At 43.6% G+C, this 26,168-nt stretch overlaps 1 protein-coding gene across 46 annotated transcripts in view; it reads left to right on the top strand.

The window, feature by feature from the left end:
• KALRN (kalirin RhoGEF kinase) overlaps positions 1-26,168 on the top strand; it is a 692,908-nt gene that overhangs the window by 473,947 nt on the left and 192,793 nt on the right. For 44 of the 46 annotated variants that reach the window (XR_015164343.1, XR_015164397.1, XR_015164395.1 and 41 more), the window contains exons 29-33: positions 1,846-1,957; positions 3,773-3,963; positions 4,393-4,494; positions 6,094-6,236; positions 9,232-9,334. Coding sequence is in view for 37 of the 46 variants with exons in the window: in XM_086402125.1 (XP_086258251.1) it covers positions 1,846-1,957; positions 3,773-3,963; positions 4,393-4,494; positions 6,094-6,236; positions 9,232-9,334 (651 nt within the window). In the remaining 9 variants the exon portion in view is untranslated. Of the gene's footprint in view, positions 1-1,845; positions 1,958-3,772; positions 3,964-4,332; positions 4,495-6,093; positions 6,237-9,231; positions 9,335-26,168 lie in introns of all 46 variants that reach the window. The other 2 variants (XR_015164413.1, XR_015164412.1) reach the window with 1 other exon arrangement.

The raw sequence follows: 26,168 nt of genomic DNA, 5'->3' as shown, positions 1-26,168 counted from the left end.
CAATGATGCTGTTACACTGACTGGAACCAAAGACAGAGCTGAGAAATGATCTGGTCTACCTCCCAAGCGTCTGCTCTAGGTGGTGTATCTCTTCTTCGGACACTCAGAGCTCCCTTCTTCATGTGGGAAGATAACACAAAGGCCTGGATTTTCATATCAGACGATCACTAATCAGATATCTTACTTTACTAATAATTTCAAAGATACAGATAATCCAAGACAGAGATAAAACACAGAAGTCCAGGACCACCAAAAGCTCCAAGACCTTTCTTACAACATCAGGATATGCTGAGATCTTGATTGGCATGCAAAGTTTCTAAATAATGTGTGTTGCATCCTCTCACTTACCCTGAAGAGAGCCATTTCATCATGAAATGTAATCACTTTTTACTTAGTTGTGTAACTTATTTGATACTTTCCAGGGAGCCATTGATTGTAGGTTTGTCTACCATAAGAAGTCATAGACAGGCCAGACAGATCCTACTAAAAGCACACCATAAATAAGGAGTCTCCTGCTGGCAGGTACCTAGTTTGTCAGGAGGTCTGTCATTGATGTGTTTATAAGGTTTGGTCTTGTCAACTTTCTTTCTTTCCTGGAAGTGCATCCCCACCCATCCACCCATTCCCTGTCTTCCCCCTCCCCAGAAGGGGGAAGTATGGTTTGTAGATCTGTTGCTTAACTTCTTCCTTTCCAGAGTCAAAGTGAGCAAGATATGATAACCCTGATAGGAAAAGTGAAAGCCAGCATTCCTCTGGTTTGAGTGAAATCATTTCAAATGGTCTTTATGGTTACTAGGATAGTTGGAAATTATCTTTTCTCCATCAACCAGATATTATATATCTTTTATGGAAAGGGTAAAGACCTAGTCTCCAATGGAGATGTTAAAGAGAGAGCATGGTCCAGGAGGACAGGGGGAAGGCAGGTTGGCCTGGTGGATGGAGTACTGGATTTGGATTCAAGAGACCTGGATTCAAGCCTCTACATGGCCTCCAATGAGTTCTATAACCTGGGCAAAACCCATGTCCCTCTTGAGCACAGTGTCCTCATTTGACAATCCAGGGACTAGTCCATGATCCTATCTGTTGGCCCTGGGCCGACATCTAATACATATAATCTAAAAATCTTTTAGGACTCTGAAAAGCTATAAACCTATACTTTCCATAATCCCTAGTTGTTCCCAGTGTGGAAGAAGTCATTCAGGTGGTAGAGGTGTGTCAGTAAACGTGGTGCTGGAGGTTGGCGTGCAGTGATGTGTGAGTGCTGTGTGTCCTCTATGATCGCATAGTACTGCACCTCTGTTTGTATGTTTTGCCAGGGGTATTCCCTGACCTCAGGTTAGTTGGGTGACAGAGAATACCCTAGTTGCTCACTTCTAGTGCCAGCCACTTGGGAGTTGGGTTGAGTTAGTTGGATTAGATTGAGCTGAGGAAACTCAGTCTGGGAAAAGCATGGTGGTTGAATTCTTTGGTGATAACCTCTCCACCCCAGAGGGGTTCCCAGAGGGGACCATCACAGACAATGAAGCTAGCTTCCCTGGTGGCTCAGACAGTAAAGAATCCACTTGCAATGTGGGAGACCTGTGTTCAATCCCTGGGTTGGGAAGATCCCCTGGAGGAGGGCATGACAACCCACTCCAGCATCCTTGCCTGGAGAATCCCCATGGACAGAGGAGCCTGGTGGGCTACAGTCCATGGGGTTGCAAGGAGATGGACAGAACTGAGTGACTAAGCACACAGCACATAATTCCTTGAGGAACTGGTATATAATTGCCTTGAGGGGTTAGGTAGTGGGAGGCTGGGGAAGCTGGGGGAAACTGTTCTAACTGTGTCTGGACCTTTTCACAGGAACTTTTAACTTGCTGTGAAGAAGGAAAAGGGGAGCTCAAGGAAGGCCTGGAGGTGATGCTTAGTGTCCCAAAGAGAGCCAACGACGCCATGCACGTCAGCATGCTGGAAGGTAGCTGTGCGCTCAGCCTCCCGGGGAGCCTCCTCCTTTCCTAAAGCTGTGGAACTGGCGTCATGGGGGGGAAGTGGTGTGAAGTCATGCAGAGTGCCAGGCTGGAAGAGAGAAGAAATGGCAAGTTGTTCCATAGGTCCTGGGGAAGTGTGAGAGGAGATCCACAGGGGCCAGCTCAGCTATCACCTGCCTCCAGGTAGCCCCAGGCCTGTGTCGCATCAGATATGTGGACAACCTGCTGCCTGAGAGCCAGAGTAGGACAAGCCATCATCATCCTTACTGTAAAGGTGTGAAAACCCTGACCCATAGCAGTCCTGTTCATCTGCATAGCATCTGCATCGCACTTGTCATCATAATAAGCAGAAATCCTGCGCACGCACACACACACACACACACACACACACACACACACACTGTCTTTAGCCTTGTCCTTCTCTCTTTTTTATTCTTTTAAAACACATATAACATAAAGGTTACCATCTTAACCATTTTTAAATGTACAATTCAGTGGCATCAAGTACATTCATGTCTGTGTGCAACTACCCTCACCCATTCGTAGCAGGTGAGTCAAGTCCAGCCAGATAAAACTGATGGGACTTTGTCAAAGCTCCTTCAGTCCACTGGAACCATGTTCTAGGGACCCAGAAACCTGGCATAGTGAGACAATAAAGCACTCCCAACACCACAAAACCCAGCAGATGAGGGCAGAGCAGCCATGGTCAAAACTGTTAGATGAGTTAATATTCCATATCCCAACCTGGGCTGGCAAACAGGTGAGATAAGGGAGGCAAGTCTTCTTTGTTGTACATAGTAACCCTGTGGGGCATTCCTCTCTTCAAGACCACTTTTCCTTCCCTGCCCCTTACCCCAGCACTGCCAAAGACTTGGTCTGGTTTCAGTATATCCTGACCACTCTTAACACGGGAAGCCCACTTCTTCATGCAGAGGAGCCATGATTACCTTCTCCAGACTGAGCACTGACTATCTGCATCTATTCCTAGTATCTCACCTTCTCCACCTCCTACTCTTCTGTTCACACCTGCTCCCCACCCCTCCCCCACGTCTGCCTCTCTGAGCACCTTCTCCTCCAGCCTGTGCCTGACCTGTATTCTGGATCCAGGTACTTCAGGTAGGCTCTATGGACCAACAGCAGCAGCACCTGAGAGCTTGTTTAGAAGTGCAAATTCATGGGCTCCACCCCACTCCTACTGAATCCCAGTCTTTTAGGGATTGAAGAATTGATTATGTGTTTTCATAATCAGTTTAGGTGATTCTTATACACAATAAAGTTTCAGAACCTCCGTTAAAATGATACGAATATAAATTGCTGAAGGCTTGTGCACCGCATAGTACAGGAGCTATCAAAGGGAAGTCCTAGGAATGGAGCATAAGAAATGAGGAAATGAAGTGACAACAAATGGAGTGGAGTCGGGGGCACGAAGGCAGTGTGTGTCGTCAGCCCCATTCTGGGCTCCAGGTCAGCTACAGCGGGAGCTGTGGAGGGAGAAGGAGAGATGGCGTTTGCCCTTGCAGGCACTCCCCGGCTGGCAGAAGGCTGGGGGAGACTGCTCTGGAGCTCTGCATGAGATTCCCCTGACATTGGTTCGGTAGAGGAGACCTGGGGCAGAAAGGGGGTCTGATCCCAGTGCCATAGAGCTGTCCTCTGAGGTGTGCAGGAGCCACAGGAATCAGCCTGAGAGAAAAGTGTGGGAGCTGAGGGGTCCCTGTCAGGAAGCCTGCCTCCAAGAGGGGACTGGAGCAAGGGGCCCACATGTGGTGGAGAAATCACACAGACTGGAAACGGGTTTTTTTCAGGGTTCGACGAGAACCTGGACGTGCAGGGGGAGCTGATTTTACAAGATGCCTTTCAAGTGTGGGACCCCAAGTCGCTGATCCGGAAAGGGCGGGAGCGACACCTATTCCTCTTTGAGATCTCCTTGGTTTTCAGCAAGGAGATCAAAGACTCTTCAGGACACACAAAATATGTTTACAAGAACAAGCTACTGGTAGGTGGGGCAGGTGGGGTCAGACGAGTCTCCCCATTTGCTAGCTCCCTTGGGCAGGAAGGGATCTTGTACACTCTGCTCGTCTCTCCCCTGGTGCCACACCAACACCATCCTGGACAAGCGAAAGGCATCCTAGTTGGAAAGTGCCCCCTCAGCCCACTTCCGCATCTTAGAGCTGACCTTTCTTCTTCCTGTTGGCGTGGGCGCCTCCCTCTTCACCCTCCCTCCCTGCTACCTGCTCATCAGGCACGTGCCTGTAGGTCCTTTCATCCTGGGTAGAAGAACAGAACATCTGGTCTGTTTAAGTTTGATTGACAGAGCCCCTCCCTCGGTCCTCTCCTCTCTGTTGCCTTTCCCTTCCCACCCCAGCCCTAAGTCTCCCCACCGCCCTCCCCTTCCCCGCCTCTCACAGGCATTTCCTGTCTACAGACCTCAGAGCTGGGTGTAACCGAACACGTAGAGGGCGATCCCTGCAAATTCGCCTTGTGGTCTGGGCGCACCCCATCCTCAGACAATAAAACAGTGCTGAAAGTAAGTATTGCTCTCTGCTGGGCACAAGACCAGGGTTGGGGGTAACCAAAGGGGGCTTAGAGGGATGTGGGCAGGATATGCCTAAAAGCTGGGGCCTCTGGGCTTCCCTCAGGAGGGCAGCCCCACATGGATGTTCAGACACAAATTCTATCATGAAAGTAGCCTAAAATCTCAGACTACTGGTCTCTAAGTCCAGGTACTTGTTGGCGTGTGGAAGGAAGAAGGCAGGGAATGGCCTTAGTGGGGCCCACTTAAATATGTTCTGCCCATGTGGCCACTTCAAGTGTCAAGGATGACAACTGACCTTTGGCAAAAGTCACCTTGTTTTGCTCTACATTCATTCAACATTTCTTTCCTGAACACCTTCCGCATATAAGGTATTCTGCTCAGTGGAGGCTGTGTGTGAGATATAGACCCTTACATTCTAGAAACTCTAGTGAATTATACGAGCAAGCATGGGAACTAGGCCGATTGAGAGGAGTGTTGAGAAGGGTCCCTAAGGAGTCCACTCAGCTCCCCAGAGTACACATCACGGGGAGCTGAGTGAGCACTTGTGGTCACGCTAGTGAAACCGAGGACAGATCCTGCACGTGGCACATCCATCAGTTGTGTGCTTCTCAGGGAAGTGCTCATCACCAAGGAAGACATGGGCCAGCCCTGAGCAAGCTTCACACTTGTTCACTCTGAGTTGTCAGCATGGCTGCTGCCCGGCATGAGGAAGAAGTACCTGAACAGACTTCCATGAAGACAAATGGGGTATTCATGGAGTGACAGCAGTGCCTTCAATTAACAGGTTTACTAGCCTAAAAACCTGGGACCAACGCAGTCAGTACAAGCCTATGTAGTCATATGGGCGTTGGACTTATATCCAGGTTCGATATAAGTGTATCCGAGTTAGACCAGTATATCCAGGTCTATATATCCACTTGGTAAGTGGCTGCTGCCTCCAAACACCCCCTTGTTGCCCCTCCTGTGTTCTCCAGACCTCCCCAGAATCCAGTAACTGAAGTGTTAATCCTTGGTCCAGCAGGGGCAGATATCACTGTTGGTCAGTGCCTCCAAAGTTATTAAATACTTTGAAAATGACCCTGTCGAAGTTTGCATTGAGTCTTGAGGTCAGAGCCCTGTTCAAGGAGTTGGAAAAGCATGTCCGTGGGATTGAAGTCACAAGTATAAAACCAGGGGTGGGGGGATGATTTGGGAGAATGGCACTAAAACATGTATAATATCATATAAGAAACGAATCGCCAGTCCAGGTTCGATGCAGGATACAGGAAGCTTGGGGCTGGTGCACTGGGATGACCCAGAGGGATGGTATGGGGAGGGAGGTGGGAGGGGGGTTCAGGATGGGGAACACATGTATACCTGTGGCGGATGCATGTTGATGTATGGCAAAACCAATACAATATTGTAAAGTAAAAAATAATAATAATAACAATAATAAAAAATTAAAAAAAAAAAACAAACAGAGAAATAAACCCCTCCAACATTTGATATCCTTGACCAATGATGGATTAAGCCTGCAAGAGAAGGGTTGAGAACTGTTTCGGTGGATTGAGGGAAATGAGGTTCTTACTGTCTCTCCCTGTGGCACTGCAGGCCTCCAACATAGAAACCAAGCAGGAGTGGATCAAGAACATTCGAGAGGTGATTCAAGAAAGGATCATTCACCTGAAAGGAGCTTTGAAGGAGCCAATTCAGCTCCCCAAAACACCAGCCAAACAGAGGAACAATAGTAAGAGGTAACCAGGGTCTCTGCCCCTAGCACAGCCTCACAGGCTTCAGGGAGCGGGGGTGGGGTAAACCTTTGCTTCTGTGGGGGTGGTGCACCCCTCTCTGTGACACCCCACTGAATTCTACCTAAGAGGAGTCACCTCCTCTTAAGCACCTCACCCATCACTGTCAGTTATACTCAGCAGAGCTTCAGTGAGCACCTGAGTGTGTTGGGTACCCCAGGAATATAAAAGGGAGTCCATTCGCTCAAGAACCATCTGACAGGCATGTCTCACACGTGGGATAATTAAACAAGAAGAGCCAGGACCACCGGTAGGGACGGGAAATGCTGCAGGCATCATGGAGAGAGGACTTGTGATGGGCACTAGAGTGAAGTGTATGGGGAAGGCTTTGGGAGGGAGGTGGCTGAGGGGAGGGCTCTCTGGACCAGCTAGACAGTGAAGGGCTGTGACAGGCAGGGGTATGCCATCACTGCAGCTCTTACTCTACACCCCCACCCCTGTCAAGCCCTCATCTTCTTTCATTTGAGGCAAGCCTTGTGATTGGGCAGAAGATGACTTTTTTTTAAATATCTTCATCTCTCTGGGTCCTTCTGAATCCCAGTTTTCCCTATACCAGTGGGTGACTGCTTAAGTATTTCTTTCTCAAGTCTCCTTGTGACAGTCACTTTCAATGACTCTTTGGAGGGCACTTTAAAAGAAAGAATAGAAAAACTTCATGTCAATTTTGGAAAACTCGAGAAAAAAAAAAAAAGTAAAAACAGAGTTCTGGAGGTTATGGATGTTGGTGATAACAGGCTGTCTTCTCTCCTATTCATGAATGGAATAAATTCAGAAGATTTAGTTGACCCTTTGGTACCAGCCAGCATACACAAGCCAGGGAGCCACCAGGAGAGATGGTAGTCAAAAGAAGGGTGTGGCTAAGGTAGAGAGAGATTCCCCCAGGGGCAGGAGCCCCAGGACATGCATGGCCAGGATAAGGCCCCTTCTAGGTGCTGAAAGAACAGTTATGACTGTGCTGGGGAGGGGTTATTTTCAGTTACCTGTGTCAGGGTAAGGGGCACAATTAGTTTAGTGCTAGAGACGGATCCTTCTGTAGCGAGTCTTTACTTCAATAAAAGAGAGAATGAAAAACAGTTATAAGGAAGTCAAGGTCCAGAACCTTGATGGGAAAGGATATTCAGGCAAGGCTGTCCAGGGAAAGAGCCCCTTTCTCCTCTAGTAGAATTTGAGCATTTCTAGAACATGGGATGGACATACCTTGGAAATGCCTCATGCCTTGCCTTGGTCGTTGTCAGGTGATGAGAGAGTGAGAAACCTTGGTGGACTCTGCAGAGAACAGCCAGGTGTTGTGTTATTTCATTAGCTTGGCTCCCTATATATGGGGACAGAGTTTACAGAGGAATGGGTTGGCTTGGGGAATACTTCCTACCCTCCTGGCTAGGCTCCTCACCTTCCCCAGAACTAGCTTCATCTGGAGTGGACCAGAAGGTCCTGCAATGGGCCAGAATAGTAGGAAGCAGGAAGTACAGCCAGCTCGGAACTATCTACAAATGGTGGGGAGCAGTGTTCCAGATATCTAAAATAACAGATGATCTAAATGTCCTTTATTTTTGGTTTTGAAACGCATCACGTAATTTTTTTTTACAGCAGATTTTCCTTCCTACGAACGTGTGGCTTATATTATTAAAATAAGTTGGCATTTCCCAAGCCCACAAGTGGTGGTGAGAAAACAGTCGACTTAGAATTATTCTGAGTGGGAGAAACTTCTTATGATTAGCACTCTCTGTGTATGTACATATGCATCACATGTATGCACACATGCACACACATGTCCATGTTCTCCCACACTGTAGATTGTAATTGTGTAGACTTTGATGAGACAGCTTCAATAAATGTTGCCCATGGAGTAACACTCTCGGGCAGTGAGTTCCCATTTCCCCTAAGGCCATATTTTTCTAAAGTAGCAGCAAGGGTATGACTTTCACATAGACCCCCCATAGGAAGTGCTGTCATTTCCTGTGCTGATTTATCCAACCCCTGGCCCACACCTCCAGTTTTTCCTGACATGGACCCTTTGGCTTTCACCAGTTGCCAGACCGCTAATGCCCCTTGGCCCAGCCTTTGTGTTCAGTATGGGATTGGGACCCAGTTGTAAAGCAGCAGAATTGAGGGAGCATGTGAATGAAATGGTCCAGGGGCCTAGGAAGGGGTCCAAAGGCCAGGAGTACACTTGGGAGACTGTCCTGTCAGACCCTCAGGAGCACAGCTGGCTCCAGAGCTGCTGCAGAATCTGTGACTGTCCTCTTATCTTTGAGAAGATGCCTTGGCTTTCTATGTTAATAAGAAGTCATCATAAATAAGCATGCGATCAGTAAGACCCACCAAAATGAAGGCAATAAACTCTTTCTCCAGACACAGGAGTTGAGGGTCCAACATAAGGACCTTCCCAAGGATCATCTCCCCTGGAGAAAATATCCCACCCAATTTTCTTAAGCAAGAGAAGCACAGGTCAAAAAAAATTCTTCTCAGTTCTGTTCTCTTTATAAGCCAGCTATAAACCACCCCCATCCTGTTACAGCACGCACAAAATCTATTTGAATGCCCTGAGCTCTGGGATTGTTGCAGATGACCCAGACAGTTGGAGAGAAGCCTAGGTTCTAAGCAGGTGCTTAGAAGCAGGTGCTTCTCCCTACTGGCTATTATAGACCCATTCCTAGTGAAAATAAATAGCTGCCCCCTCTGTACCATGGGCCAGAAGAGTTATAGAGAGTCATTTTGTATTCAGTTATCAACATAGTGATTATGTATTTGCTAAGCGCAAGAAGTGACATCATTGAAAATCACATGGGACTGCTTCCTTTAGTGGGATAATTTTAGACAAATCCCTGCTAAAAAGTGCTAAGGCTCTGCTCTGCCAGACCAGCTGGAAATCCTTGTGTGCTCTAAACCCACAGTTGTTCCCCCCACCCCCACCCCTGCTGTTTTTCTCTTCTTCCTGCAGGGATGGAGTGGAGGATGTTGACAGCCAGGGGGATGGGAGCAGCCAGCCAGACACCATCTCCATTGCCTCTAGGACCTCCCAGAACACAGCGGACAGTGACAAGGTAGGCCAGTGCCCCAACCTTCCTCCCCAAGACTTCCTACTGGCTGAACCATTCCTGAAGGCCACGCATGGAGGAATGTCTCCCATGGTGGAGCCTGACCTCAGTAGCCAGTGGTCTTTGTGGCGGCCAGAGGGGAAAGAGCTGGAGGGCTGGAGGAGATATGCTACAGCCAACCTTCCTCCCCAAGACTTCCTACTGGCTTAACCACTCCTGGAGGGCCACCCATGGGGGAATGTCTCCCACGGTGGAACCTGACCTCAGTAGCCAGTGGCCTTTGTGGCGGCCAGAGGGAAAGAGCTGGAGGACTGGAGGAGATATGCTACAGCGTGGAGATTTTGTCTGAGGGGACAGAAGATTGAGGGGCCAGCCAGCCCTCTCATGCCATCAAAGCTTAGCAGCACTGGGGAGAGTGGAGAGCGAGTCTGGGTTTCCTCTCCTGAGATGCCCCAGTGGCACTTATTAGGCTGTGCTTTCTGGGAGACTGGAACTCAGGAAGCTGAGACTGGGATAGTTTCCAGAGACCTTAGTGGCTGTGACTGGCTCATCCCGAAGTTAGACCAAGACCAGTGACTTTGGAAATGGCCACAGAGATGCCAGTTGGAAGGGGCCTCCTGTCTGAAGGCACTCTGGTGAAAATGATGCCTTTCTTTGGCCAGAGTACTGGGGTTCAGTTCCTAAGGGACAGAGGACCAGGAAGTGATGTTTGAAAAAATGTGGAGGGATGTAGTTGTCTCAGGAGAAAACCTGGTCACTTGCTCTCTTACATTTTGGAGCAAGTGAGTAAGAGGAGCTCTGATGAGGAGCCAAAGAAAGGAGAATGTAGCAGAGACTCGGAGTGTTTGCTCAAGCCACGGGAGGAGTTCAGTGGTCTGAATGTGCATCAGGAGCCGGGGAAGGTTCTGTCTCTGACCCTCCTCTCATCTGTTTACCTGAAGGTCAGAAGAGTATGAGATGATCCTTTTCTGAATACTAGGGATTTTATTAATAAAGGTAGGGGTTTTCAAAGGCTAATTGATCCTAGTTTCTAGACTGAGTATTTTGGCCTTAGTCCTCCAGCCTCAGGCAACATGCTGTGTCCTGACTTCATTTCAGTTTTCTAAATTAGGGACACTTTTTTTTAGGATAATCTGCATTTATTAGGATTTTTCCAAAATTTTTTTTTTTTCTTACTGGAAACTTCCTAAGATCATGGTGCAAAATCATTCTCTAGACTAGTGTTCAAGGACATGCAGGGTAATCAATTCTATTTGACATCCTGCTTTCATTTTTGACTATCAGAGTAGATGGAAAATTGGATTTTTCTACTTGTTAAACATACAAAGAAAACTATTTCTGTACTTCCTTTCTCCTCCCGTTGGTTGTTTAGAAGTATAACCTAGAGTATCCTATGAATGAAAGTGTTTCTTTTTAAGCAGTCGGTGGGTGGTAAGTGATCATGTTTCCCATGTTCAGCCTAGCAGCCTATTAGTTCCATGGTGGTCATCCGGGGGATGCTTCCCTTCAGGCTGCTACTTTGTCTTCCGTATGGCCCTTAGACACCTCGGCCAAAGAGTTGTCTTAGGAAGCCTCCACTCCAGCCTTTCCTTGTCTTCTAGCAGGGTGATTGCAGTTAGAGTAGATCACTTCTGACAGCAGCCACTTCTTTATTAATGAGGAACCCTGATAGTTACACGTTATTCACAAGTGAGGAAACTGATGCCAAAAAGTCTGAGTGACTCACCTAAGAAAATCCTAGCAGCGAGTAGAAAAGCAGAAACTAGAACCCATGTCTCCCTGATTCACTGTCATGTTTTCTCCTCGCTCTAAAAGTCAAAGCTTTGAGCTCCCAGTGCTAAGATGAACTCAGCTAGTAGGTCCTTCTTCACATTCCACAAAACTTCCAGGCACATACTCGTGAAAAAGCACCCACCACGTGCCAAGCTCTGTGCTGGATACTGTAGAGACATGTGGACTCTTTGTTGAGTGTGAATTCTTATTTGTGTAATTTTCGTTTCATGTATGTCTCTATAGCCAGGCTCTTAAGCCCTGATGAGGGCAGGGGTTATGTCTGTCTGTTTCACGGCTGTCCCCTCGACACATAGCACACAGGGATGCTCAGGAAGTACTTGGGGAATGAACAGAGCAGGCAGGGAACTCTAGAATGAAGAAGAAGCTGAAACAGGTGGTCTGAAAGCAGCCAAACATACAAATAGTGTATTTATAAATATGCTAAAGAAACCTGGAAGTTTCCTTACTTCAAGCAAAAAGCTTTGATCAGCTGGAAGACTGGTCAATTCCCAATTACCTTCTCAGCCTTTGGGAAATATGAGCAGTAGGTTGGAAGATGAAGAGAGATTCTGTGTTCCGCCAGGAAACCTGGAAAATCACTTAGGAACAGTCAAATAAAGGGAGGGCCTGTCTGCAACCATGTACCGTAATTAGAATGTTCTTACTCTTCTGACACTAAGCAGTGAGAATGGGACAGCCATGTGTCCCTTTGACCTGCACTGCCCTTCATCAGAGAAACTGTTTATTGGTATCTTTGAATTTATAAATGTTATCAACAGTGTTAAATTTTCCCCCTAACTATACCACAAGACCTGGAAACTAGTCTTCACTGGTTTCCAAGGAGTCAGCTGAATAGACTCTGAAGAAGAGAAAGAGAAAACAGGTTAATTCAGGTAGGCTGAGTCATATTCAGCAGGAGGGCAGACAAGATGACTGTGGGGAAGGGACGGGGCAGAGATACCTCATAGAGATCAGGGTTATTTTAACAGTGAGTTTCTAGAAAAGCCCCAGTCTTTTTCTTCTAATCCAGAGGAATGAGAATAGTAGAACTGTGAGCTGGATAGATGGTGAACATAACCATCAAAGGGCCAGGACGGATGGCCTTCGGGACCTGTGGGACCCTAAGACACCTCTGCAATCACTTTATGTGTCCTCTGTGTGTGGGGTAGGGTAGAAGGAGTGTGGACACACCTGGGCTCAAATACCAGCTCTGGCACTTGCCCTTTGTGTCACGTTGCACGAGTTATTGCACCTTAATCTCCCAATCTATAAAACAAAGATAATACCCATCTCACTGAGTCTTTGGGAAGGTTAAGTAAAATATGTTTAGTTGTTACCTATTAGACACTCAGTAAAGATTAACTTTCGATCTTATTAGAAAGGAAATAGAAATCTAGAGACTGTGAATAAGAGTACTTGATTATTTAGCAGATTAAAGATCTTTGGAAGTTCTTGAATAGAGTTCTGCCCTCCAGGTCCATGGTTCATTAAATGTCAAAAAGTTTTTTCTATATTAGACCTAAAGGGACATAGCTTCAGTTTGCTTGAATATAAATAGAACAACTTTACTCCACTTTCCATTTGCTAGGCCTTAGAATCTAAAATGTAGCTATTTGTTGTTAGCATTGGCTCTTGGTTTATTTTGTTATCTAATGGGTTATGATCCATTATTCTCAGGTATTTCATTTTAATCCTCAAATTGTATCACCTTTGGCCAGTGGTAACCCCTAAAGCTTTAGATATTTGAAGACAGTTGACTTGTTTTTTCTATTTTTTAATCTTCTTTTTTAGAAGTTCTCGGTTTCTCCAGCTATTCTTTCTATTAATATATTTTCAGACCTTTCCATATGCTGGTTGCTTTCCTCGGATTTACTCTAGTATATAATGATCTATATAAAATGGGGCCTGCAGAGTGACATACAGTACATTAGATGTGAACTAACCAATGCAAATTCAGCTTATTGTTCTAGAGCGACAGTGCCTGCCCTCCCTCCCTAAGATGTTTTACCCTGTATAGTAGGATGTACAATGCTGACTCGTGGAATCTCCTTGCCTGTTTTTGTGGCCCGCTCTTAGTTGGGAAGGTGACTTAGTAACCTGAGTGTTGGACTATTTAATGTCTATTAGATGTTCTCTTGTTTAATTCCATCCATATTCCAGCATGTTTTGAATACAGAGTTATTCTGTCCAGTGTATCAGATGCATTCCCCAGCATTATTGGCTAAACATACTTTTTGTGACTGCATCCAAATTCTGACTATGAAGACAAGATTGAGAACAGAAGACCAACAAATGACGAACACCTGGCCCTTCCTCATTTCCCACTCAGGTTTTGAAACTTGGATCTATCCTTGTCTGACTCTTCCTTTTAGGAAAGGGAACGCCCCCATTTTCCTCTATAACAGAGAAGCTGGAATTGCTTGTGGTATGTCCTCCCTTGATGAGGAATCAGTCTAGTATTCTTAATTCTGCATTAAATTCTGACAAAGCTAACATGGGTGCCCCAGTAAATGATATGAATAGCTTTCCCCAAAGTTTTGTTTGTTCTGCTCTCAAATGGGTCTGCATAATTAGGTTCTACTTTATCCTTGTCCTGTGTAAAAGTGTCATTTCCCTGAAGGCAAATGGATGTCCTTACTTTGTCCATAGAGCTCTGGGTCTGAGCCCCTTCCTATTCTGTCCAGACTATGCTCATGGTACTCTGGACATGACTACAAGACCCTCTTGCTTATACATGTATTAGGTGGTGGAAGTTTGCTACCATATTTCAGAGAAATCCAGAATCATAGAATTCTAGTCAAGCAAGGCTGAGTAATAAGGTAGTAGTGAAGAAGTGTCTTGTCGTTGAACAAGATGGGTGTCTGCCAAATAATTACCAACTAATGGTACAGAAGTAGCCAGCTAGGCAGTGACAGTCTCTATGCATGTATATGTTGTTTAGACTAGCTGTGCCAGAGGTGCTCAGTAAGTGCTTATTGAATTGAACATTACAAACCCCTCCTAGGAAGGGTGCTCTCCATCCAAAATACGCTGTGAATTTCTAGACATGTTCAGGCTGGCTGGAGACAGGAAATTGAGCTGCAAGTGCTATTCTCTGCAAAAATTATAACAGAAGAATACTGCTGAAACATCCCAGTGCTGACTGTGACTTGAATGAGGGATTTCAAAAACAAGCAAATATGATCTAAGTTACAAGGTGGGCTGATAATGACAACGTGCTGAAGGGGGACAGGGAAATGCCTAGAGAAGCCTGGAGATTTCAGAATACAACTCAGAAGTGTTTAAACTCTCAACTGTCAAATCAGTGTAATGAGTTATGACCAAAACTTTGTTCTACTGTTTGGGAGGAAATATTCTGTTTAGAGATGGCAAGGGCCAGACTAAGGGGACAAAGTATTCCTACAAGGTCACTCACTGCGGTAACACAATACCACTAACAAGGAGCAGGGCAGCCTGGCTGCAGAAGCCTTCTGGGAAAGAACTTCTTTACTAAAGAGCCCCACCTGGTTTATCAGACCCTGGTGATCCTGACACATGTACTCTGGAAGCACAGAGCAGGCCACTGGGTGCAAGGGATGTAGTCAGAGAGGGTCTGGCGCCCACATTGGTATATTGGTGAGGGCCCCGCCCGTGCACTGGCCTATTTCATCTCTCTCCACTCATGCTCTGTTATGCTCTGCTGTGCTCTCCGTTCATGCTCTGCTGCATAGCAGGTGCGGCTCTCCATGCTGAGAGGGCAGCAGTGAATGAACAAGCCCTCCTTTGGCTTGCTTTCCTATATAAGGAGGAAAGGTAAATAACCAGAAAGAGAAAGGATGGCATTCTAGTCTTCTGCTATTAACAAGAGCTAAAAAAGGCTCCTAGGTTTTTCTTGTAAGAAAAAGTGGGCTAATGCTGCAATTGGAAGAACTTGCCTTAAATGTAAGAAGTTAGTTTCCTTGTAGGGATTATTGTTGATAGGGGGAGAGAAAAATAGACTCTCCATTTAAATGGGCTCATAGGAAAACTTCCCTGGTGGCCCAGTGGCTAAGATTCTGTGCTCTTAAAATGGAGGGGGCCAAGGTTTGATCCCTGGTTGCGGAAGAAGCTCCCACATGCCACAACTAAAGAAAGATCCCAGCCAAATAAAATAAACTAATATCTTTAAAAATAAAGATTTGGGCTCCTAAGTAGAAAAATTCTCCAGAGAATAAGGCTGGATATAGGGCTTCTTGGGAGGAAGGAGAGCATACTGGTTCCAGTTCCCTAGAAGCAAAGTCTGAGACCGGGATTCCTGTGCATGGAGTTTATTGGTGCCCCTTCAGGGAAAGGGGCAGGAAACAGGGCCCATTGTAGAAGGAGCTAAGGCAAATGTGCACGTGGCTTCAGCTGGAGTCCAGCTCAGCCTGATCCCTCCTGGAGCTGGAGTGTGAATGGCACCCAAAATCTGCCCTACCTTGAGGCAAAGGACTGGTCTTTTGTGGCAGCTGTGAGCTGTTAGCAGCCAACATGCAAAGAGCTGAAGCATGGCAGCCCCAGCAGGAAAGAGAGTCTGAGTGGGCTACGAAGGTGTCAGCTGCACAGAAGAGATGGCTTGGGGAATCAGGCACGCATTCAGTCCCTGACTGCTTACAGTGGCAGGACCTTGAACGGGTCACTTAATCATTCCATGCCTCCGTCTCCAAGTCTGTACAGTGAAGGCAGTGATTTCAGCTTCCTGGGATTTTGAAGGACTAGCCAAGATCCTGTACAAAAGAGGGTGTGAAGCAAAGGAGACTGTCCAGATGACTGTGGTGACTTGAGTTTTAAGGGCCTACAGATCACTGGCTTTTGCCACTAAGGATAAAAACCAAATATCTGGAAATGTGGAGACTCAACAGTGTCAAGACTAATAAAAATCCTATCAGTTCACACATTGTAATATTTTTCACTTAGCAAATTCTTTAAAAAAAAAAAGTCAAGATGATGCACTACACCAGCAGGATATAACTTGTTATAAAGGGAATAATGCGTTATGAGCCATATCCCTAGATTTTTCGTGTGTGTATAATATACACAATTTTTCGTGTGTGTATAATATACACAATTTTATGATATATTTGGGTCAATGACCTGTAAAAGAGTTGCTACTCTTTTAGTTATATTAAATTAAATAAAATTATAAGAGAAGACATACTTTTTAAAACTTCTTTATCTGCGTTAATATAGAAGGTGTAAATAACCCAAAGCAATAGCTAATAGACATATTATAAAATACATTACAACATATGGTTTGGTATTTGAGAGAACACAGAGAGGCCACTGGTACATTTTCTAGTTGGAGAAAGACCAGAGTTTTTGTTTCATATGTTTTTTTGGTTGGTCGGTTGGTTGGTTTTGTTTGAATTTTCTTTCAGATATATCTAAATAAGACAGTGTAATACAGGTCTACTAAAAATGTATTCAAAAGAATTTAGTGGTCAACTCAATGCATACCTAAGGAAGTACTTGATCTTAATAAATGTATGAAATAATAAAAATACAAAAATAAAGTTATTGATCATCATTAAGAAACAAAACAAAAACGAAAACCATCAAGATGGTCCACCCAAGTTTGAGTCTCCAGAATGAGATTGTGACAACGTGTGACATTTAGCCCTGGGGCCTGAGCAGGTGATCCACCTTCTGGAGGTCTAGCCTATTAAATGCACGATGCTAAAAGCTAGAAAGAAAAAATGTAATGGGTCTCCAGGAGAGTCCTCACCACTTCTGTTACTCTGCCCTTTATCTCAGGGCCCTAAACTGTTTCTTTAGAGGGAGAGGTTTGTGTTGCCTCCCATCTAGTAACAGAGCATTTTCTAACTCTTAAACAAATACCTTTAAAAGATATACAGTTGTACTCCTCCTCTGAGGTGGATACATCTGAAACCTAAACTTAGACTTCATAAATGTTACCAATCAATCATCTGGAAAGCAAATAATCTTCATAACCCACCACGGGTGAGAAGCAGTTTGCAGTACACAGGCAGATCACAGAGCACTGAGCCCACAAATTTCTTGGTTTCCAGTGGTGGTATTGTGCAAATATATGATCCAGAAATAAGGAAATTGCAAAAGGTGATTTGTCAGTAGATTAGATCTCTGTGTGATAGCTATAGGGCTGGCCAGAGGCCAGATATGACTCCAGGTAACTCTGGAGTTTGAAAACAGACACTCAGGAAATAATGGAGCCCAAGATAGCCTCTTGCCCTCTGTTTCCATCCTGTTTAAAGGGAACAAGGTGATTTGCACAGAATCACAAAGCCAGTTCCTGGCAGACCTCAGATTGAAGCCCAAGTCACTCTCCTGCCTGTTAAATGGAATCAAAAGCATAGTACTTTTGTAGTAACTGATAGTTCAGCTTCTAAAACTTTGTAGCAAAAACAAACACTATTGGTACTGGCTTCTTTCCCAGCTGCCTCTATACCTCCCTGCCCAGTCCCAGCAAATCTACAGCAACCCAAAGTAAAGTACAAAGTGGTTCTTTAAGTTGTCTCCAGACTGCAAAGGAGAAAGATAACTTATCAAGTGTTGATGCCTACCACAGACTGTTCGATACTAAGTACTTGTGACTCATGTAGTGGCCTTGGTGGGAGTGCGATTCTGCCCTAGTCTTCAAGCCACTCTAGGCAAATTCCCTTTCGGATTCTGAGAGCTTGGGCAGAAAGCACTGTGGTGAGGCCGATCCCTGCCTCCAAGCGCTGTGGGAGCGTGAGTCTTCAGAACAAGTTCAACCCTACTGCCACCCAGCACAAACTTAAATTCTGTTTGTAAAAAGTTTGGTGGAAGCAGAAAGAAAATTTGAGATCAAGCCAAGATGTTAAAGTGGATTAGCTGGCAACAGTCCAAGGCAAACAAGCCTCAAGTGAGTACACTGCCGGTCGGACACACTGGGGAGAAGGGACACAGGACTGGGAGATGGCACAGGTCGAGGGCAGGGCCAGCTTGGAGGTTGAAGGCAGAGAGAAGTGGCAGCTCTCAGGGCGAGGGTTTTACTGGACTGTTCTGCACAGACCTCTTGGCATATCATTTGCCCTTTTTCCTTCTGAGTTAAAAAGTTCTTTTAGTGCAGAACAAGATGACTGAATCTACCTTCTTAAAGCTACTGGTAAGAGGGAAACAGGCTTTGGGAAATATTGTTTTTTTAAATGTTGTGCTCCTGGATGACTAGGGGGTGATGACACTAGGAGTTCTGGTATCTGGAGGCAAGCTCTCCTGGTAGGGGTGAAAGTGAACTCTTAGGAATTTCAAGATATGAACATCTAGAGCCAAAGTAGTGAGATTAGAGTGGATGGGGTGGGTGAACGAGGCTTTGAGGTGGTGGTTGTGCTTTAGCTGAGCTTCCTTTCCCCATTTGTGCTGTGCTGTCAAACATGACATGTTTTCTCCCATAACATGGGAGTCTTGGTAGATAAGTGGATAAATATTACCGTTTTTTTGTGATCTTGACTATAGATTGCAAATGCTTGTGTGGGTTTTTCCTTCCTGGAAGCTTAGCTTCACTGCCTTACTGCTAATGGCTACTGCCCACCTATCTGTCATGACTAGTAGGATATAGTGGACACAGGCTGGCCATGGGAAGATCTACACTTCTGTGGCATTGGGGTGAGATGATATGATCCTATTGCCAGAAAGTAGAGCCTTGTCAAGAGAAACAAGATTGCCTGTCCTCTGTGGTGGCTTGCCACTAGGAAAAAAACTCCAAGGATGGGACTTTGGTCCAGGGCAACAAATAGCAAATGCCTGCTGAGAGGAGCAGCCTACTTCTGCCCTGATAGCTCTTCCTATTGAGAAAAGTGCTGGAAGATGCAGATCTATAAAGACTAGACCCATTCCACGTGTCCACTCCGTAGTTTCACCCAGACTCTTCCTTCTGCTAATCAGTCTTTCTGATCTTCTGTTGCCCTGGTTTTGCTGGAGTAGTCACGGCCTTATTCAGAGTTGATAGTCAAGTTTTCAGCCTCCCCCTTTTAGAGTTGAGTTTTCTAAGTTCAGAATGTTCGTCTCCAATCATTATTATTATTATTATCATCATTAATGCTGTAATTGGTTCTACTTGAAGCTGCTAATTGCAGCAACATATAGACATTGATTAGAAGTTCAGAAGAGCAATTCTAAATCTGCATGGCCCCTGCTGATGCTGGTTATGGGGCGTTTACTGAATGTTCCCATATGCATTGCTCTCTGTGTCATGTGCAAGGGGTTGTACTCCACTCTGAAGATTATGAAGAAAAAAAAAAACAGGCTCTGTGTTTTTCTGTCCCTTTCCTGTCTCCTGCTAGCTGGTTTTCTTTCAGTTGCAGGAATGGGATTTAGAAAGTTTCATTCAAGACTCTGCTGTTAGTCACTTACACATGGACAATAGTCTGCCTTGGTGAGCACTAGAGGATGTTAAAAGTTCATTACCTTTTCTTTTCCTCATTACCTTGATGCATGCCATCTTTTAATCTCATTGATTAACTTATCAAGCGTTTATTGAGCTCCTACTGTTTGGTAGGTGCTATTCTAGACAAAGAGGTTATGGCAGTGAACAAAACAGACAAAGCACCTAGGTGGCCTGCTTAAACCTTTCTCTTTTGTGTTGATGTGAACCTAAATATACTCAAATTGGAGATATTTGGAATGCGTTGCAACTTACATCTATTTTTTGTGTGTGCATCTGTGATTGACACTATTGCAGCTTTTATTTTAAAAGAATTCAGCAAATCTTTTAAAAACATAACGTGGGAGTTCTTGAAGGTAGTCCCCCAGTTTTTAACTTCTTGATTCATAATGATTTCAAACCAGAATGTTAGAATTTCTACCACTGTCACCTTTGAGCTGTAGTTGCAGTCAGTAGAGTTTCAGTTAGGGAAGGTCAATGGCACCCCACTCCAGTACTCTTGCCTGGAAAATCCCACAGACGGAGGGCCTGGTAGGCTGTAGTCCATGGGGTCGCGAAGAGTCAGACACGACTGAGCGACTTCCCTTTCACTTTTCACTTTCATGCATTGGAGAAGGAAATGGCAACCCACTCCAATGTTCTTGCCTGGAGAATCCCAGGGACGGGGGAGCCTCGTGGGCTGCCGTCTATGGGGTCACAGAGAGTCGGACACAACTGAAGCGACTTAGCAGCAGCAGCAGCCTTCCTGGCTGGTAGAAATTCCAGACAAAGAGAATAGATCAGGAAGTAGTCACATAGCGCCCAAACATTACTTCTATCTCATAAAACAAGAATATCAAAGGAAAACTGTTATTTAAAAAAAGGGGAAACTGTTATAATAACAGGTGATGATGATGATAATGAGGAAGGATATGAGGGGATGAGAAATGGGGAAGAGTTTATTCAAGGAACTTATTTCAAATTGTAGAATCTGAAATCTGTAATACAGTGTCTAACTCATCTCCCCATCACCCTGCACCCCCCAAAACAAGAACAGTCATAGTTTCTATTACACACAAGATATTAAGCAAGCACCTTTATTGAACCCATGAAAATGTATTGAAAACCACTCAAAGAAAAATATTTTAGGCATATGTTCTCTAATATTAGATTTAAAACAGTACTTCCAACGGGGGCATATAAAGTCCAAACCACTGGATTGGTTATGCATTAAGGAGGCAAATAAGTAGCCTGGCATGCTGCAGTCCATGGGGTCTCAAAGAGTTGGACACGACTGAGCAACTGAACTGAACTGACTGAAGTAGGCACCACCATTAACTCCTGATCAAGCAGGAAAATCTGTTAACAGAGAAGAATGAAATTAGCTAGAGACAAAAATGGAAAATTATTTCAAATATTTAGGTACACTGAATTTTATTCAACAGAATTTTACTGAGTGTTCACTGATGACCATTTACCATGGAAATTCAGGATATATAAGAACAACCTCTGTCCTTGTCCCAGAGTTTCCTGAGTTCACACCCACAAGTGTCTTATATATGATGCCACATACAGTGGCTATATACATGTTATTTGTATTTATGGAAGGACACAGTTGTACTTGGCACTTCTTTGGTTCCAATTTTTGTGCTTAGCATCAGAGAAACTAGGACAATGAATGTTAGTTGAGATATATACTTATCACACAATATGCTACATTTTTTAAACAAGTATAGGCACTTTGAACAACAGCCTAGGAACCAAGGATGGCTTTTACACCAGAAGTGAAATTTGAGCTTGACCTTGAAGTTTATCTTCCTTCTATTTCTCCTCTTTTGTATCAGTTTTAACTCTAGAATAATTATTCTAATCATGGAGAGATTGTAAAAGAGCAATGCAACTGATACATCTGTATCAAAAGAAGTATTTTGTTTTGATGTGGAATTAGGCTTTTTTTTAATGACCTGTTAGTTCTGATGGGAACTATTAAAAAGTTCCCTCAGAATTTTTTCCAAAAGTTTCTTATGCTTCCTCATTATAATCTAATTAAATCTGTTTTTCCTTAAGCAGATGTACTCAAAATTTTTTAAAGGAACTTTTGAAGCAATAATACATACACATGATTTAAAATTTAGGTGTTTTTCTTGAGATACTATTTTAAAATATAAAAGCTCACATTTATTATTTTTTAAAAATGTCTAAACAAGTAAACAAACAATAAGTACTGTTTTATACTTTTTTCTTGTAACAAATCTGGGTAATTTCATAGCAGGACATGTAGAGCTGGGTCATTCTTTTTTATGGCTACACAGTATTCCATTGCTTAAGAGGACCATAATTTATTTAACTAGTCTTCTATTGATGGGTGCCTGGGATGTTCCAGTCTTTTACCACTACAAACAGGGCTGTAATCCTTATACAAATGTAGTTTTTCATGCTTGTGAGTTATGAGTTTATTACTAGCGTAACTTCTTAGAAGTAGAATATGTGTTTAAAATTTTTGATAGATGTTGTTAGACCACCCCTTATAGAAGTTGGACCAATCTATACTCTCTTCAGCTGAGTATGTGTGTCAGTTTCTGCAGTCTTGCTACCTAATGTATCTTCAATAGTTTTTATCTTTTCCAATCTGATATTAGATACTTTAAAATAATCCTTATTCAATATTTCTCTCATATATATTTTGTTTAACTGATAATATTGCAACTGTCTTATTTTCTGTTATTGTTATTGAAATGTGCAGTATTGGACTTACACTATTACCAAATGAGACTTACAGACTTGTCTGATTAGCGGTTACTATGGATAAAATGCATTCCTAATCAGATACATCTGGTATACATTAAACCTTTTCTTAAATTTATTAATGTAAAATAGGTATACTAAAAATGCATAAAAATTACTAAACATTTGAATAGATAATTATAGAGTGAACGTACATGTAATAACCATGCAGTTCATAAGAGCAGGACATGGCCAGATTTCCATAAACTCCATGTGTGCCCCTCTCTGGTCACAGCCCTGTCCTCTTCCCTAGAGGTAACCATTCTTCTGACATTCATAATAATAATGTCCTTATTTTCTCTATTATTGTACCTTCTATGGGCTTCCCTTGTGGCTCAGCTGGTAAACAATCCATCTGCAATGTGGCAGACCTGGGTTTGATCCCTGGGTTGGGAAGATCCCCTGGAGAAGGGAAAGGCTACCCACTCCAGTATTCTGGCCTGGAGAATTCCATGGACTATATAGTCCATGGGGTCGCAAAGAGTCGGACACAACTGAGCTACTTTTATCATCATCATCATGTATATACACCTACAGAATATTATTTCAGTGTGACTGTTGTAAAGTTTTATATGGCTAGAATCATTCTCCGTGTGTGTGTCCTCTCTTGCTCAACACTTATTTTTATGGAATTCATCCTTTCTGACATGTGTAGTTGTTCATTCGTTTTCATTGTTGTGTAGTATTCCGTTGTATGAATATACCACAACTTATTTATCCATTTTGCACATGGGAAGTTTGGGACTATTAGGAACAATGCTAGAATACTCTTGTATGTGTATCCTTGCAGAAGACGTGTAGTTGAGTTTCTCTAGGGTATAAAGCTAGGAATGAAATTGCTAGGTGCAAAAAGAGAAAGAAATTGCTAGGTGATAGTGTGTAAGTGTGTCTTCCTCTTTACTATTAACTGCTGACACCAGCTGTCCACTCCTACCTATAAGTATATGTGAGATTTCTGTTGCTCCACATCATCATGTGCACTTGAGAGAGCCAGGTCTGATGGGTATGTAGTAATACTTGCTTATGGTTTTAATCTGCAGTCCCCTCATTATTAATGAAGTTGCAGATCTTTCCATATCTTAGTGGGCCTTTAGATTTTCTCCTTCGCAATGCCCCTGTTCATCGCAGGGGCATGATGCCTAGTTTTTTAGTGAGCTGCCTGTTTGTTTCTTTCTTATGCATTTTTGGGCCTTCTTTATATATTCTAGATATGAATCCTTTGTTGGTTATACATGTTGTAAATATCTTCTTTCATTCTGTGGGTAGTCTTTTCACTCTATTGTGTCTGAAAAAGCATCTAAATCTAATTTGACATTTTGAAGGCAGCACATTTGTAAGTTAAAGGCTTATATGATGGGATATAATGAGACATTTCTTACTTTTGGTCCTTTAGAATAGAGTTCATCATTTTATTCTCCACAGAATAGTGGAAAATACCAATATGGAAACTTTATACATAATGTGGGCTTTTGTCAATCCCTAAGTTTACCTCTGTTTTACTAAAAGAATAAGAACAAAGACTTTGACATTTTAAAACATATCTGTTGCACTTTATATATTATGTAACAGGCAATACAGTTAAAGCAATGAAATGTATTAGGAAAAAAGATGGTAAGTCCATTGCATTCGGAACTCAGTTGTTCGACAAACAGATCTAAGACCCAGGTAGGAAACCTTTACATAACAAAACTAAGCATCTATGCTCACAGGAGAGCCTCTCAAATCCTAATTTTATATGTAATTCTTATCATTTTCACCTAGTTACTTAGCCCATAAGAGAAAGTTACTTCTATGTAGACACTAGTAGCCACAAAAGCTGAGCTACTGATAGCAAGAGAGGAAGCAGAAAAGCTATGAAAGCAAAAGCTGACAGAGGAAGCAAAACTCCAGCAGTTGGGTCCTATTTACTGAAGGTATATAACCTGGCACATCCTTCATATTTTGTCCTATGCCATAACTATTACTCCGTTGGAATTGTCAACAGAAGGGGAGATTATGTTCAGTTTATTTTTCTTTTTAAGAAGTCAGAGATGTAAGGCTATTCATCAAAAGATTTAAACGGGAAGAAAAAGTTGGTGTTGCTGTTTACCTTTTGTCATCGAGAACACTTGATTATCCTGAAGGCACATTTCCCAAAGGGGTCTGGAGAGCTGAAGTGCTGTTGACTGTGATTTACATTAGTGGAGAGATTTGTAAAGGTGAAACTCAATTTTTCTCAATCCTAGTTATTGACTCCAAAAGACTGCTTCTGCCCTCTTTTGGCATTTATTGACGGTCTGCATAATCCACTCTAGTCCACACTACTGTACTATCACACATGGCCTGTGAAAGAAGCCTCCTAATTGGTGCCCAGGCATTCACTCTGACCTTCCTCTAGTCTCTTCTCCATTCTGAGGCCAATGTGATCTTTTTAAAGTGTAAGCTTTTCACATCTATGGCTTCAACCCCTTTGAAAGTGTCTGTTTGCTCTTAGGATGAATACCAAAATCCTCAGTATGCCCTATGAGGGCTGTATGACCTGGACCTTGGCCCTCTTCTCCTCACTGCAGCCACTTTCCTCTTGTTGCCTGCCCCGTGATCTTCCTGACCTTCCAGGAATGTGTCAGGTTTCTTGCCATCTCAGGTCCTTTGTTTCTTCTGCCTAGAAAATTCTTAGTCCTCTCATGCCACAGTCTGCCCCGTTTGCTCTCTCTTCTTAGCCCGTCCTGACCCCCTGACTAACTCCTCTCCCCAAGTCACACCTCCCACAGTCTTCTGTATTGTTATTTCTTAGAACCTGTCACCATTATTGACTATCTCAGCATTTGTTTGGTTACTCAGTTGCTTCCTCCACCAGATGTTAAGTCCATGAGGGCATCATGGACTTACTGCATCACCCCTATTGCATTACCAAATCCAACAAAATACTGATTCACAGAAGGGACTCTGTCACTGTTTATTAAATCAATGAATGAAGACCCAATAAACACAAGGTAATGTGTTGGGCATTATGGGTAAGAAAGAGATCTAGAAATACGAAACAGATATTATGAAGAAAATCAGAGGACTTCCTGGGTGGTCCGTAGTTAAAATGCTACACTTCCAATGCAGGAGGCATAGGTTTGAATCCTGGATGGGGAAACTAAGATCCCATGTGCTGCACAGCCAAAAATAATTAAACTTCTTAAAAAATAAAATAGCAAAATATTTTTAAATGAAAAATAAAATCAAACTTACCTAGTCTGGGAAGATTAGAAAAGGTTAGCATTAAACTTTACCAAGTGGGTAGAGTTTATCTCGGCAGGACTGGTATTGGGAGTGGGGAGGAATGTCATTCTAAATGGATCAAACATCTAGAACAGGGAAAGGGAGAAAGGAATACATAGGGTACGTTTGGAACATGCACAGTAAACATGCCTGATGCAGTGTGGACTTTGTGAGGTGAGATGTGGGAGACAAGGCTGAGATGATTGGCTGGGTCAAATCATAGCAGACACTGGACACCATTCAAAGGAATGTGGACTTTGTTGGGAGCACCTAAGAAATACTGAGAGTTGTTTTTAGCATGATGGTTACAGAATTACTCATATCTTCACCTTTATGTGTAACTCTCTATATGCTCTCATCTTTCTCTCAACTCAGAGTGAGTCTAAGGGTAACCTGTCCACAGGTTCTGAGTCGCATATTTTGTGCCCACTTCCATCTGGTACATTCACCATCTCTTCTCTCCCTCATACTGTCAGGTACCTACTTTCCTTTTGCCATTTCACACCTCTTTGCTGCTTCATGCTCACTGAACTGGAACTTCTTTTGATTTTTCCTTTTCCAGGTCTTCCCCCACCTTCAATAATAGTTTCTGCTTCCATTCTGATGTCCATGACAAATTCCAAGATGATATCTCTGCAGTGACTTACTCCTCATGACAGTTTCATATTCGCTATTTAC

The sequence above is a fragment of the Bos grunniens genome, chromosome 1 (genome assembly GCF_055505025.1).
Source record: "Bos grunniens cultivar Pamir isolate PY7600 chromosome 1, Bosgru_T2T1.0, whole genome shotgun sequence".
NCBI classification, from domain to species: domain Eukaryota; kingdom Metazoa; phylum Chordata; class Mammalia; order Artiodactyla; family Bovidae; genus Bos; species Bos grunniens.
This window is presented reverse-complemented; position numbering and strand designations above follow the sequence as displayed.